Source organism: Pestalotiopsis fici (assembly GCF_000516985.1).
Source record: "Pestalotiopsis fici W106-1 unplaced genomic scaffold PFICI_Scf_2, whole genome shotgun sequence".
In the NCBI taxonomy this organism is placed as follows: Eukaryota; Fungi; Ascomycota; class Sordariomycetes; order Amphisphaeriales; family Sporocadaceae; genus Pestalotiopsis; species Pestalotiopsis fici.
The window spans coordinates 708009-722797 of NW_006917092.1; the positions used below are offsets into that span (position 1 = coordinate 708009).

The 14789-nt window shown below is 50.2% G+C and overlaps 4 protein-coding genes across 4 annotated transcripts; 3 read left to right on the forward strand and 1 right to left on the reverse strand.

Annotated features, from left to right (window-relative positions):
• Nucleotides 1-498: 498 nt before the first annotated feature.
• On the forward strand, nucleotides 499-1153 carry PFICI_02392 (uncharacterized protein; the record flags this gene model as incomplete). The annotated part of the gene is made up of 2 exons (XM_007830973.1): nucleotides 499-600; nucleotides 668-1153. 2 exons carry the CDS (start codon nucleotides 499-501, stop codon nucleotides 1151-1153), a joined length of 588 nt encoding a protein of 195 aa, XP_007829164.1.
• Nucleotides 1154-1722: 569 nt separating this feature from the next.
• Nucleotides 1723-2535, forward strand: PFICI_02393 (uncharacterized protein; the record flags this gene model as incomplete). Its single annotated transcript, XM_007830974.1, has 2 exons — nucleotides 1723-1869; nucleotides 1933-2535. 2 exons carry the CDS (start codon nucleotides 1723-1725, stop codon nucleotides 2533-2535), a joined length of 750 nt encoding a protein of 249 aa, XP_007829165.1.
• An 864-nt stretch (nucleotides 2536-3399) lies between these two features.
• PFICI_02394 (uncharacterized protein) lies at nucleotides 3400-6248 on the reverse strand (the record flags this gene model as incomplete). Its single annotated transcript, XM_007830975.1, has 3 exons — nucleotides 3400-3539; nucleotides 3596-5782; nucleotides 5837-6248. The coding sequence occupies 3 exons, from the start codon at nucleotides 6246-6248 to the stop codon at nucleotides 3400-3402; spliced, it is 2739 nt and encodes a 912-aa protein (XP_007829166.1).
• Nucleotides 6249-10807: 4559 nt separating this feature from the next.
• PFICI_02395 (uncharacterized protein) lies at nucleotides 10808-14717 on the forward strand (the record flags this gene model as incomplete). The annotated part of the gene is made up of 4 exons (XM_007830976.1): nucleotides 10808-10997; nucleotides 11124-11957; nucleotides 12013-12820; nucleotides 12872-14717. The coding sequence occupies 4 exons, from the start codon at nucleotides 10808-10810 to the stop codon at nucleotides 14715-14717; spliced, it is 3678 nt and encodes a 1225-aa protein (XP_007829167.1).
• Between the last annotated feature and the right edge of the window lie 72 nt (nucleotides 14718-14789).

Below are 14789 nucleotides of genomic sequence, written 5' to 3' on the forward strand. Positions count from 1 at the left end.
CTTTCCAATTTCATAAATGAGGCTTTGGATTCAATGCAGTCATGTCTGGATCATGGTCGATGGTTCCATTGTGAAGGCCATGGGAAAAGAATTTACCGCAGCTCAACTGTCTTTCGTTCACCCCAAGAGCGCCGACCCATAGCCAACCTGAGAACAGAAAAATTGATCAGAAGACACGACTCGAAACAAGCTCAGACGAGCATTTTACTGCGTTTTGTTTCAGATCGCCAAGTCCACGTTTGTAAGAAGTCTGTCATTTATTCAGTTGTTGCCTGTGTTTTTTATGTAAACTTTTTCATCACCTCTATCGTCAATCCCACCCTTTCTTGACCAAACATCGTTCGAGGACTTGAGGCGACAATTGGGTTCTGTTGGTTGGATTCGTCAACAACCAAAGATATTTCGCTCTTCCTCTCCGATAACAATTATCCACGTGAACTCACGTCTTGTCACACAGCAAGTATAGTATCCTCTTTCGAGAAAACCCCTATCGTCGTCATGGATGCACTCAGGGACTACTTTCGCCAAGGCAAGATGCCTCCTGAGGGTGTATTCAGATCAAGCATGGCCGACATCATGTCCTCTGAGAATACCTCAAAGGTAAGCAATATTCCGCCATTGGTGTAATGAGAATCTATCAAACTAACGACTCTATTTGCTGGCACAGCCTCCCAACAAGAAGCGACGACTCGAGACGGTCGCCTCCGACTTCCTTGATGAGGATGATGGTGATGATGTTGATGATGAAGATGATGAGAATGACGGGCCTGACAAGCTTGAAGAGCACGATGAGCAGAACGCCCGATTGGAGAATACGGTCCAGCGATGTGTGGCACTCATCCGTCGATCGCTTGACGAAATGGCCCAAGAGACTGAGGCCTCGCAGTCTGAAATCGTGTCAGATCTCGAGGATCAGCTCGCCAAGATGACTTCAAAGAAAGATTACTACAAGAAACGCGTCATTTCGCAAGAGAACAAGATGGCCTCAAAGAACGACAAGCTGAGGCAGCAGGAGCAGGAGATTCTAGCATTGAAGGCAGAGGTCCAATGGCACAAGCAAGCAACATCGCAGGCCATGCGAGATCTCCAGCATTTGAGCGGCCAGGCGTTTTACACCAGAAACGAGATGCTTCGACTTCTCAATGTCGTTTAGCATGCACCTGCCGAGATCTACCATCGGGTAGTCTACAGAAATCGGATTCCCCTACAACATGTTATGATAGGGTCAGGTGGCTTGCATTTCTGTTCACAAGGGTTCAGCTCGAGCAAGAACGCCAGAGAAGTTATTGAAGCTCGAGAGATGGGACTAGAGCTTGACGCAGGATCGCAAAGGGTTGAAGAAACACCTCTTAAAAGAAGCATTTGTTGAGCGGACGGTTTGTTCATTGTAATCACACCACAGACAGGCAATGCAGATATGCGAAATGGAAATATGCTATGATCTGACCAAGATTGGCCGTTTTACCCATTGACACACAATTGTCAATCGACTCTGCCAGATCTTTTACTACTCTTTCCCTAGACACAACCTCTGCAATCAAGGTCCTTGCCACTCTTTGGTATTCCATCCTGCAGGTCTACCTCTTTGTGCCATCTTTTTATTCACCTTTTTGAATCAACCACTATCTCTTGAAAACAATTCCAGAAACACTTCAAATAACTCAGCTTGCTTGAGTCCCGTTTTGATTCATCTCCCTGGCAACCTCCTTCCTTACCAGCGACATGGACCGTGTCGAAGGCTTTACAATGGAAAATTCCGAGTACATAGATTTGACGACTGGCTTTGACAGCGACGACGATGACAGCGACGACGATGACAACGACGAGAAATTCATGACAGGGCCGCAAAACCTTTTTTCCAAAGTCCACGTAAGCTTGACCCTGTTGATCGCAACGCATAAGAATCTGTAACACTAAGACTACTTTACACAGGGAATGTTAGAGACTCAGAGCAAGAAGCGACGCCTCGCTCCCGACAATGGAAAAAACGAGAACCTCAACGACGCCACCGCGGCTTCTTCTTCATCCCCTCCTCAGACACTTCCCCAAGAGACGCGACAGCGACCCCAGGACCAAGCAAATTGGGAAGTCATTCGGCAGCTAAATGAGAGCCACGCCGAAAATCATAATCTCAAAAAAGAGGTCTCCCAAATGAAGGGCAGGATACGTGAGCTGGAAACAGATCTCGGCAGCAAAGATGACGACCTGAAGAAGGCCCTCCACGATGGAAAAGAATGGAAGGAACAGATGGAGCGCTTTGGCGAGGAAATTCTTCGACTGAATGAGAAGGAAGGGACAAATTACAAGATCATGGCAGAAGACAATTACAAGGTAGCAATGGACCGTCGCGAGGCTTGGCGCAAATATCATTCCACACGCAAGGAGCTTGACGAGAAGCGCAAGAGCGAAGCGGCCATGAGACGCGAGTTACGCCGAATGTACAAGGTTCTGCGCAAGGCATCCCCAGAGACATTTGAGATGGAAACGACAGGGGACAGAAATGGAATGTTCCTCGACATACTCTTGGAAGATTAATTCTCACTGCTCATCGAAAATCAGGAACGCATCGCAGTTTGACAACTGACAGCGCTACAAGATCGTAGCGAGGCGTCACAATTTCATGGATTGGAAGAACAGGGTTGCCTCTTCACAGGTTGAGACATTCGTCATTCACTGTAATCATGTCACGGACATGCAATGCAGATAGGCAAAATGGAAATACGCCATGATTTGACCAAGATGGTCCATCTTCATTATCAACGTTTTCTCCATGCTCTTCGTGAATTCTACCACGCAAATGAAAACTATCTGCAGACTTGCTGCTAGTAACAATTGGTTCTAAATCATTGCTCTTTGGTATCATCGATCCAGGAAAAAACATGACTCCAGGTCCAATGTTTTCTTTTCCCCCCTCTTTCTTTTGTTCGATCTCGTTTCCATCATTTGTGTTTTTGAAAAAACTCCCCAAGTACGCCAAGTGATGCGCTAGGAGATGCTCATGTAAGAAAGACGGGATGCGTGTACTATACAATCAAATCTCGCCAAAGCATGGATTAGAAGAGCAGCAGAGCCGAAGGAGCCTTGGCTGGGATGCATGAAAAAAAAAAAAAAATTCAATCGCGAGAGGCTGAGTGATCGGAAACACTCTTCGCCATAGAGGTGAGATGATGGACTAGTCATACTGACTCAAATATGAAGAAAAGGATCGCCTCTGTCCGCGACATTCTTCTTCTTCTTCTTGGCAGCCAATAAAGTGCTGCCAAAAGAGGGCATCGACTGCTGGCGGATCAACTCGGGACGCGTGCCGAGGGTCATTAGGTTTCTCAAAGAGGACTTTCTGAGAGGAAACGTGGCATCCTCGAGATTTTCTTTCTGTGGAGTTCGGAGTGCCTGTGTGCTCTACATTACAGAACACTCGCCCTCCTGCTGCTTGTCCATCTTGCTTCGGGAAATGCGTTCTCGTGCGCGGGGGCCAGTATTCTTGCCACCAGAGCGTTTAAGGTCCTCGAGACGTTCGCGGGCTTTGGGGAAATTTTGGGCTGCCAATCATGTTAGATTCCTCTTACAAAATGAGTCAATGTGCAAAGTTACTTACCGGCAGCTCTCCAGTACCAGCGCTTTGATTCTTCCAAATTGGCGGCAATTCCAATGCCAACTTCCGTAAAGTAGCCCATGGCATACTCTGCCTTTGCCAGACCAGCTGATGCTGCCTTTCTCGCCCAAAGGTATGCTTCTGTATCGCTCTGCTGCAAAATACCTTCACTGCCAGTAAGATACCAACCACTAAGGGCAAGCTCAGATTGGTGCTCTTCCTGTGCTGCAGCTCGTGAATACCACATGATGGAGGATCGTGGGTCGACTGGACAGCCCATCAGACCATACTCGTAAGCACAACCCATTCTAAATTGACTGAATTTGTACCCTAGATTAGCAGCCTGCTCGAATAGCTGGAAGGCATACGCTTCGTCGCGTAGAATCATATCGTTTGGCTGCGCAGATTCGTAAAGGAGACCCAATTCATGCAACGCGTGGGGATTCTCGGGATCAGCACGTTCAGCGGCCCTCTTGAGCCAACCGACGGCCTCCCGCGGATTATTAGGCTGACCAAGCAGTCCCTTGAGCAAGATCATTCCAACCTTATACATCGCAGGAGTGTCGCCGAGAGTTGCTGCTCGCTTATACCACTGAATAGCTTTGAGTGGATCCTTGCGCGTGCCACCGCCCTCATCGTTACCCAGCTCGCAGCAGACGGCAGTCCGATAAGCAGCACCAGCGTGGCCAAGCTTCGCAGATGACTGATATAATGTGAAAGCCTCCTTGCTGTCCGGCTCAAAGCCGAGATTGCCACGACCCATGCAGTCTGCCAGGAAGAACATGGCGTCGGGGTTTTGTGCGCTTGCGAGCTTCTTGAGAATCTTGTGAGCATCCATGATGTAGCGTTCCCGAGACCGTGCACGGGCTTTGGGGTCTGGCAACTGCGGAACCAGGACATCGGCGGCCTCCACCAACTTCTTTGCGAGTGTGAGTGCTGACTGTTGATCATTCGGATCGGTCTTGATAACGGCGCGCAGTTGCTCAAGCTCTTCTATCGTGACCGGTACATGTACCACTGAATTGGGTCGGCCGTTTGCCGGCTGCGGGCTGGGTTGTGGCCTGCCTTGGGCAAGTATCGCTGCTGGAGGGGGGCCACTATACTGTCTCTGCGGGGGCGGCTTATCCTGCATATTCACCATTGAGTTTGGCATCAGGCCGGGTCGGATAGGAGCTGGGTGACCTGATCCAGGGCCTGCTTGCGGTGCCCGAGGTGGGGGAACGTTCGGCAGGGCTCCCGCAGGCGGTCCTGGCATATCGGGATTGTATGCTTGGAAGCCGCCAGTGGGTACAGGAGGCATTTCACTTGCCATTTCAAACACGGCTGCTTGTGGTTCACGCAGGTTTGGCTGGGACATGGTTCGACTGAGTTCAGCCACGCGAGCTGGGCCCTGTTGAGGCGTTCCGGGTGTAGGCCGCATTGGCTGGTCAAACGAGCCCCGGTGTGGTCCTTCGTCAAAGTTTGGCATTCCGTTCGGGGGCTGGGGCATCTCGCTGTTTCTTGGATGGTAATAAGCATCGTAGAAATCGCCAAAGGATGCGCGCACGCCTTGTTGAGCCCATGGTGCTTGTCCGGGAGGCTCATAGCTGTCCCAATCCGGAGCACCTGGAGGTCCAAGTGATGTGGGCGGCCCTTGCGGTGGATATTGTCTTTGCGGCATAGGTCGGTTACCCTGAGCAGTCGAAGGCCTCGGAGGACCACCTCGCCCGCCTGGAGGATATGGCGCACTGTCGGCTCTGGGCGGCGGTCGCATTCCTCCCATACCCATACCAACTGGGGGTTCGTTGTTTGGCATGGTCATGCTTCGTGACGGCGGTCCATAACCATCGCCGTATCCATCGTCTTGAAACCCGCCATAACCAGGACCTGGCGGTGCTCCACGAGGCGGGGGAGCCCGTGGTCCACCTCTTTGACTGTCCAATGATGGTCTGCCACCATATCCGTCATCCATCGTCGGTCGTCTCTGTCCAGGCCCTCTACCTGCCGGCGGAGGAACATTTTGTCGTCTTGGGGGAGGTCGTGCGCCGCCTCCTGGTCCGCCAGGGCCATTGATATTCATGTTTTCCATACCAGCTAGTATCCGATTCTCTTCGTCTAGGTCGGAGCGCCGTGATTGACCGGGCATGATGGGGAATGCGCTGCCGAAGCTTTGCTCTTGGGGGCTGACCATTGATTGACCCATGCGACTCACTGTTCCTTGTCATTAGCCTAAATGCACACATGGTCACAAATGCGCAGACCTACTTGATGGATCGGACCCCGATGATCGACCAGGAGGACCTGGCCGACCTGGGCCGGGCGCAAATCCTCCACGGCCCGGGCCCGGGCCTGAAGGCAAACCTCCTCGTCCTCTGTTCATCGGGCCTCCTCTTGCATTCTGTGGTGGGCGCCCTCCTCTTCCTGGGCCGCCACCGTACCCGTCCTGTGGAAAGTTACCGTTGGGTGGCGGCCGTCCCCGCCCGTAGCCCATATCTTGCGGCGGGCCGTAACCTTGATCATAACCATCGTCGTACCCGTCGTACCCGTGGCCGTAATCGTCCTGGTACTGGTCGTATTGCTGCTGCATAGGGGGACCGCCGCCGCCAGGGGCAGGTCTCCGCGCCGCGGGTCCTGCGTAGGGGCGCTGTTGTTCTGGGAAGCCTCCGTTGTAAGCCATGTTCGTCGGCTGGGCGCGATTCCGTCGCTGCCCTGTCACTGTCGCTTGCGGCGTGCTCTACTTTCCCAGATGTACGGAGCTTCGAGTGGTCCGGTGGAGAGGCTGATGTTTATCTATCGGTAAAGTCTGCGGACGAACTGAATGAAAGGGATCGGTCGCAGAAAATCACGAGAAAGCCATCAGCTGAGAAAGGAGTGTGGGGGGCCTTTTTTCGTGGGTGTGTGCGTGTGCGTGTGTGTCCGTGTTTGTGTATGTGTATGTGTGAGCTTGAATGTGGTGTGTGTTATTTCCGATTCGAGATGTACGTAGGATTCCAGGTTGGATTGATTACTGTAAGGTACCCGAGGAAGGATGGCCAGTCAGATGAGCGCAAGACGTTGCAGCCAAACCGAGACAAAGCCTGTCAGAAGGGTACCTGGGCAAGGTGTTGTTGTATTGCCAGCTCAGCTGCCACTGTCACGACCTTTGCTGGAGAGTAAGAGGTAGAGAATAGACAGTAGCAGCAGCGAAAGCGCAGTGCGACTGTTCCTATTTTTTCTCCCTCTTTCTAAAATTGGGAGGGGGTAGTTTCGCCTCGGTGTTGATCGTCAGTTTCGGCGCGCAAGGTGGGTTTTGGTGGAAGGTCGATACTTTTAGTGGTCGTTCCCAGCGGGCGGGTCACTCTACCTAGGGAATCCTGCGGGTGGAAACCTTGGAGGAACAGATAGCGAGGAGGGAGGGGAGGGGACCTGGGACTCGAGAGCTGTTGAGTGAGAAATGACCCCGCCAACGTGCAGCGCAACCCAGTGTGTCTCGGGGGGTCCTGGCGACTTGGTTCGCGGGATGGCTTATGTAGTTCCAATGCAGTAGTACTTGGGGGCGTTAGTCGCATGCACTCCAGACACCGCCGTCTATCCGTTTGTCGTCAGCTAATAATGCGCCGAGGGATGCGCCCAGGCTGTGGCAGGTCAACAAAAAGAAGATGTAAGCGAACCCCGAGAGGCAGCTTGAGCTTGGGTCGCGGCTATTTCGGAAGAAGTCGTTCAAAAGTCCTATGCAGCCCAGAGAAATGAATTTGTTGTAGCGAGTAACGGATTGTGGGCGGCAGTTCAGTGTCTTACTTGCTGCGTGCGCCAGCCGTAGGAATCGATCTTGCTCCGCTGGATCTGTCCGATAGAGTTCAGACCGTCAGGTCAAGATGTATCCCTTCGGGCAATGACAAGTCGTGCGAGCAGCTTCTAGGAAGAAGAAAGGAAGTAAAAGGCTAAATGGGCCCAAAAGCTATAGTCGAGCGCTTAACTAGTGGCTCGTATGTAATGTATGCGCGGCTACGTACACACGGAATAGGTGTGTTGCAGGTGTGAGAGTGACAACACGACCTCTTCAGATAGACGAAAAACAAACTGAACTACCCAGCCTGGGAACTTGAGCTATAAGATGCGGGAAGCCAGCCGTGTGTAATGACATAGGACGAGTGAGGCTGTACAAAAAGAGTCTATCCCATGTATCGCCTCCGCGTGGTGGTGAGAAGTGACAAGAAGGGTTTACCCCGGCTCGTGGGGCTATTATGCATCAATTGGTACCTACAGACTTTCAACTCAAGCTTGTCTGCTTTTTAGCTTTCGGCTATGTGATGCAGTATCTCAAATTCAAGTACCCCGGATTAGCATTCGCATCTTCCCATTGTTCTTTGTCAAGCATCTGTGAAGCCGCCTTGTTGGCTGTTTTTGTTCACCATAACAATACAACAATGAACACCCTCAACAGCCTGGCGCCGCCATTCCCGTCGAGTGCTTTTTCAACGTGCCATAATTCAGGGTCGTCTGGGGCAAAAATGGGGCGCCAGTTAATAACGACAGCCGCTAACCGACCATTTTGGTACTTCACCTGACTAACACGATTTGTCGATCATGGTAAAGACGCCGAGTGGTTCACCTACAGTAGGTGCCTCGAGCAACAGGCAAGGTCTGGTCAAAGGACGATACATGACGGGAAACCCTCCTAGCACAGGAACATTGTCCGTCATGGAAGAGGGCAGAAAAAGACGATGCATGAAATTGATTTCGTGGCCAATTCCAAGCAGAGTGCTTTAATGCCAGTAGCACGCCGGGAAGTGCTATCGTCATACCCAAGCGTTGTATCAAATCTGTCAGGGGACATCAAGGACCGTACCACTGATTGGACACATGCGGTCCGTAGGGTCTTGGCGTGCTGCCTCCAAACGTTCCGAAGAGCCGGGTTAAAGATTCTTTTGTTGGATGCTGAGATTTTTTTTCGTACTCTTGCCGTAAAAAGTATTGTTGTTCTGGGAAAACATGAGCTGGACATTTCGTCATGCATCAATACAGGCCCCATAGCAGATTGAGCAGGCCAAAGTCCAACTGCTACCAATCGAATCTCCATGCAGGCAGACACTCTTCCACCAGCACGTATGTAAAATCAAGCAAACACCGGGACTTGGCTCGTACATAACTGGTGATTTACTCTTCTGGAACAATTGCTGATTGAGACGTTTTGTGATCCAAAGCAGTCAGTAGTTGACAGGAGCAGGAGTAATTGGACCTTGCTGCGTCGAATCAACAGTTCTTACCTTACAAGTGGGGGCATGAAACTCTAATTAACTCTGAAGCAAAGAAGCAACTTACTCGGATTGTCTGGTATTTCCGTTTCTTTGCCAGCGTGTAGCTCTCAAATGAGCGCACATCAATGTGCGTGTATTCCAAGTGCTATCCGTGGACGTAATTGGTAAGAGTCCTGCTATAGTGGAAGAGAAGGATACCTCAAAACTGCCTAGTGCCTGGGCGACTCACGTCAGTGACATCACGGAGGCCTCGTGATCCCAGCACTATATTCACTAGAACACTGCCAGTGGAAGTGTAGAAATACCAGGAAAAAAAAAAAAAGTCAGAAGCTTCTTTTTAGTCCGGCTGGCCCGCAGACTAGAGCGACACGCTATGCAGGTCATGGGGCTGAGGTTCAAGTGGCCAATGTGAGACGTGACTGCCCGGCTTTGCACAATGCCTGACTGAATGCCTCTTTCGCTTCCGACTTTCCAGCTTTGAGCAGCTCAGCTACAGGCTTAGACACCCTACGGCGGGACACCTCAGCAGGAAGGTAAATGTTGCGGCCGAGCCGAGCCACTTTACAAGCATTACGCGCTAAAACAAGCAGGCACCTTTGTTTATACCAGACACAGCTCCCACCACTGGTGATAGGGCATGAGCACTAATCCACTGTTGCCCACTACCTTACCTTGTATGTGCTGCAACAGAGGTCCAATTGGATAAGAAGCATGCCGTTTCTGCAGCAAATCACTTAATCTGATGCTCTCATTCAGAGAGGTTTTGACTGTCATGATCCAATTGAATGCCGTAGAGAGGCAGCCATTAACTGCTGCACCAAGTTACTGCGTATGCTGCCGCGCCTTGTATGAAAACCAAACCCCAGACTGTTATGCGCCCAAGTCCCGGGTGCCAAGACAAACATCCAAGAAAAGCCCAGAAGGCCCAAGAAAGCTTCTTCCATGCCCGCTGGGTCCTTCTAGCCCGGTGAAACTGTTCCCAGTTCAGCAGGACATGCCACGCACGGATCAAAAAGCCATGGATATACGTACGACTGAGGGCCCAGCTTCCAGAGCCTGACCTGGTTCCTGAATGTCTGAGATGGCATCTCGGCCCCGCAATACACTTGCTGTAACCTGTGCGTTCCATTAAAGAGTCCACTTACTCGGCATCTATTATTACATGTTTGATGCAACAAAAGACTGTCCGGCATTTAATGCAAGAGAGTATCCCAATGGTCTGGATTTCTGGACACGAAGTGCTCTCGAAGCGGCCGAAACTATGCGTAGCTTGGCCGGGCCCTGGCGATGTCAACTGTGATTTTCGCGGGCCAGAAATAATGCTGTATGAATGAACCTACTTGATCATGTTGATTTCGAAGGGATGTCTGAAATACAACTTTGCCGCAGAGAACTACCTCCACCATTCAACCTGAGCATCGGATCTGGGAATAGTCAGCTTAACATGATCAAAAGGCCTAAGTTCAATGGTTCGCTGGTGCTATCACATTGTACGTAGGTGATGAGTTCACTAGTAACCAGCGTCTTGAGAACCCAGCATCGCCTATGAAAATTGATTCAAATGATTTCTATTCCCTTTCAACGGGCTCCGGCTCTCATCACCCACCTAAGACAATGATTTCCTTGCAGTATGCCTTGCACCAAGATCGGGCTAGCAAGGCGTTTTGAGATGTGCGTTGACCAATCAGTAGAGAATCACTTGTGCTGTAAGGTGGCACAGCCGCCGAGTCCTGGGCACCATGCATATTGGGCTGCAAAGACTGGCGAGGCTGCGGGCGATTGGGGAGGGACTTTTCTCTCCATCGGTTTGCACTTCCTTTTCGCTTACATGAAAATTTGCTGATGAAACACTCACTTCATCGATGCCGTCGTCGCGATATGCATCAATGCTGGGTGGTACTTTGTCGAGAAAGCAGATACCCGCTAGTCGTCCCGGGGATGATTGGTCTCGATCAACACACAACCATTGTCAGAACTTCATAGAAACGGGTGACCCAAGATGTCAACCACTGATCACTTTAGTATCGGGTGGATTTGTGCCATCGACACGGAGATCATTGCTGCCGAGATCATGTTTGACGAAATACTCAGCGCACCGGATGGTATCCCTACGAGTGACGTGAACTCCTACAAGTTTGGTCGCATCTCAGGGCATCATGTCGTTGTCGCTTGCCTGCCGCAAAGTCAATGTTAGTGCCTTTTATTTGAAGTTCTCTCCCCAGCTAGAGAGAATGATATTTCAATATTGTTACAGGATTTAGATTCTTTCTAGTGTTCGATAAGGGAATGATAACTAACACCTACTTACTAATCAGATGGAATCTCGAATGCGACCGCCGCTGTGAAAGATATGTTACGCAGCTTCCCTATAAAGACTGTTGTTATGGTGGGAATTGCGGGCGGCGCGCCAAATCTTGCCAATGGCGTTGATATCCGCCTTGGAGATGTGGTCGTAAGCTCGCCAGGCTCTCACAATGGTGGAGTGTTGCAGTATGGGTATGGAAAGAAGCACCAAGATGAAAATGACCCGTTGCGCTTCGAGACGACCGGCCATCTAAATCAGCCTCCACTCAGCATGCTCAATGCTGTGAACCAGTTGAAAGCCACTCACCGAATGGAGGGACACCAAATCCAGCGAAATATGGAGGAAGCATTGCTCAAAAGACCAAAACTCAAGGCAAAGTTAAGGCGAGAGCTTCAACGTCCTGATACCGCGACGGACAGACTCTACCAGTCCAGCATCATCCATGCTGAGGATCATAGGACCTGTGACGCTTGCGGGGATGATCAAGCGACACTAGCCATGAGAGATGCGCGAGATCCGGACGACGACGACCCAGTGATCCACTACGGTCTTATAGCATCTTCCGACTCTTTAATGAAAGACGCTATAATGCGGGACAGATTATCGCGGGAGAGGAATGTCCTGTGCTTTGAGATGGAAGCCGCTGGGTTAATGAATCACGTCCCTTGCATTGCAATACGTGGCATTTGTGATTACTCGGATTCTCACAAGAACAAAATCTGGCAAGGGTACGCCGCAATGACAGCAGCTGCATATGCGAAGGAGCTCCTTGGCGACATACGGCCTGATCAGATGAGAGCAGAAGGGCGACTCATTGACAGACTTGAAGCAGGTCTGTCTAAATGTTCGTAGAGTTGCATGTATCGTCTACATCATTTTGTTTAACTGACATGACCTAGTGAATAATGAAGTGGCGGACATCAAAAATGGAATTCATCGAGGGAAAATCGCGAAGTGGCTATCACCACCTGACCCTTCGACCAACCTCAATAAGGCACAAGCTCAGCATCAGAGCGGTACTGGCGATTGGTTTCTCGGGTCTGATACGTATCTGACTTGGAAGAAAGAACGGAACTCCTTCTTGTGGCTTCATGGCATACCGGGATGTGGAAAAACAGTCTTGAGCTCTAGTATTGTTGCCGACATAGCTTCAAGTCCATTGTCGTCGCAAAGTCTGCTGTACTTTTACTTCGACTTTAATGATGCCGATAAACAATCGCTCGGAGGGGCAGTGCGTTCGCTAATTTCTCAAATGTACTCTCAGCAGAAAGTTATTCGGAGCCAAGTCGAAGCCTTGCACTCGTCGTGTCAAGGGGGAGATCGTCAGCCGGATGATGCATCCTTACATAAGCTTCTTCATGACATACTACAGCACGCTGGAGAGGTTTGGATGGTACTTGATGCACTGGATGAATGTCATAATCGAGATGAAGACCCAAGGCACAAACTACTGCCGTGGATCAAAGGTCTCCGAGACCTCGGTCTGAACATCCACATCATGGTCACGAGTCGACCCGAGCAAGACATCAAGTCATCTGTTGAGGCATGGGCCAGTAACAAAGAAATGATTCATCTACGAAGCAACTTGGTGGATGATGATATCAAAGCGTACATCAAATCAAAGATCGAAGCCATGGACAGATGGAAAACCCGATCCGATGTCCGAGAAACCATCGAGACTGCTTTGTCACAGAAGGCAAATGGAATGTAAGCACTTCAAATGATCCTCCGGAGTTCTGCATGCTGATGAAAACCCAGGTTTCGTTGGGTCTCTTGCCAATTCGATGTTCTGAATGACTGCATTGATTTGCCATCCGTACAAAGGGAATTACAAAATCTTCCTCGGAGTCTAGAGGCAACATACGAACGGATCTTACAAAATGTGAAAGAGCAGCATCGCAGATATGCAACGCGACTATTGCAATTCTTGACTTATTCGGATCGACCACTTAGGCTGGAAGAGGCGGTGGACGCAATCGCGGTCGACACATCTAGCCAGCCTCGATTTGACCCGAAGAATCGATTACCTATTCCACACGACATAATTCAATGCTGCTCCAGCCTCGTAGTTCTAGTCAAAGCAAGGAATGGAGTTGACGAGCTCAACCTTGCTCACTTTTCTGTCCAGGAATACCTCATGTCAAGCCGACCAAAAGCGTTCTTGACGGAAGATCTTGAGAAGCTGAATGCTACTGCTGCTATCCTGGAGACATGTCTGTCCTATCTGCTTGACATAGAGTGTTCAACCGGGGAGTTTCAACTGCCATTTGGAAAAGATGATAGGTATCCCTTAGTGGATTACTGTGTTGACAATTGGTTGGACTATGCGACTTTCGTCGAGCTATCTACAAAGAAGGCGGTTCCTATTGTCTTGGAATACCTCCACTCGGAAAGATTCACCATAATCCGAAATGTGTACCAGGACAGTTCGGAACACCGACCAAGAGACAAGGGAGGTCTTCGTACTTTAACATTGTCGAGAAGCGGAGATGTCGAAGTTATTGAGGAAAGTGTTGCGCGTTTGCGCTGCGCAGCGTCTGGCGGCCTACAATATACCACTCGTGTTCTACTTGCTAGAGGGGTAGATATCAACGCTAGATCGAGGTGGAGAAATACCGCTATATCCATTGCTTCATACTTTGGCCATTTGGATGTGGTACAGGAACTGCTCAAGAATGGAGCGGCAGTGAACACACAATCCGGATGTCATGAGCGCGACGCTCTTCGATGCGCCTCAATGAAAGGTCATACTGAGATCGTTCAACTGCTACTCGATCACAAAGCAGAAATTCATACAAATGACTCAGAGCGCGAGAATGCCCTACATCTTGCTTTACGTTATGATCATATTGAGGTCGTCCAGAGATTGCTCGAGTACGGGGCGAATGCTGATCAAAGTGGGGGACGGCGTAAGCCTCCACTCTTTGTCGCTTTAGAGCGTGGTAATACAGACATGGTTCGAACGTTGCTTCTCCATGGCGCCGATGTTACCATCCAAATTCACCACAAATGCGCTCTAGCCATCGCCTCACTCAACGGATATGAAGAGATCGTTCGAATATTGCTCGCACATTGTCCACATGTAAGGTTGCATGATCCTCAAGGGATTGCCATGACAGGCGCCGTAAGGAAAGGACACTTGAAAATAGTCCAAATGTTGCTTGATCATGGAGTGGATATCAACGCTCGTGTCAAGATAACGTATAGGAACACTCACTGTATGTTCACTGCTCCCCCACCAGGCGACGATGGCGAAACTTTCCTTGCTCTGGCTTCGCGCTCAGGGCATACTGAAGTCGTTGAGGTCCTGCTCGCCCGCGGCGCAAATGTCAACGCACAATCCCTTGATGGCAGTGCTCTCGAACAGGCTACATCGCAAGGACATATAGAAGTCGTGCGAGCTTTGCTCAACCATGGTGCACATGATATAAATGGTCGAGCCCTCGCATATGCTCTACGCCAGAAAACTCAATTTAATGAGTTCGGGGATATTGCCCAGCTCCTCCAGCCTGAAGCCATGACTTCGATGAAACGCATAGCAACGGCTGATTCGGATTTGAATTTCCACAAAAAGAGAGGAATGATATCATCAGGTGACACCTAGGGCTTTTTGTTCCTGGGATTTGGTCTCTCTTCCTTCTAATACTGCGCTACATCTCTTCACTTTCCATGGTAC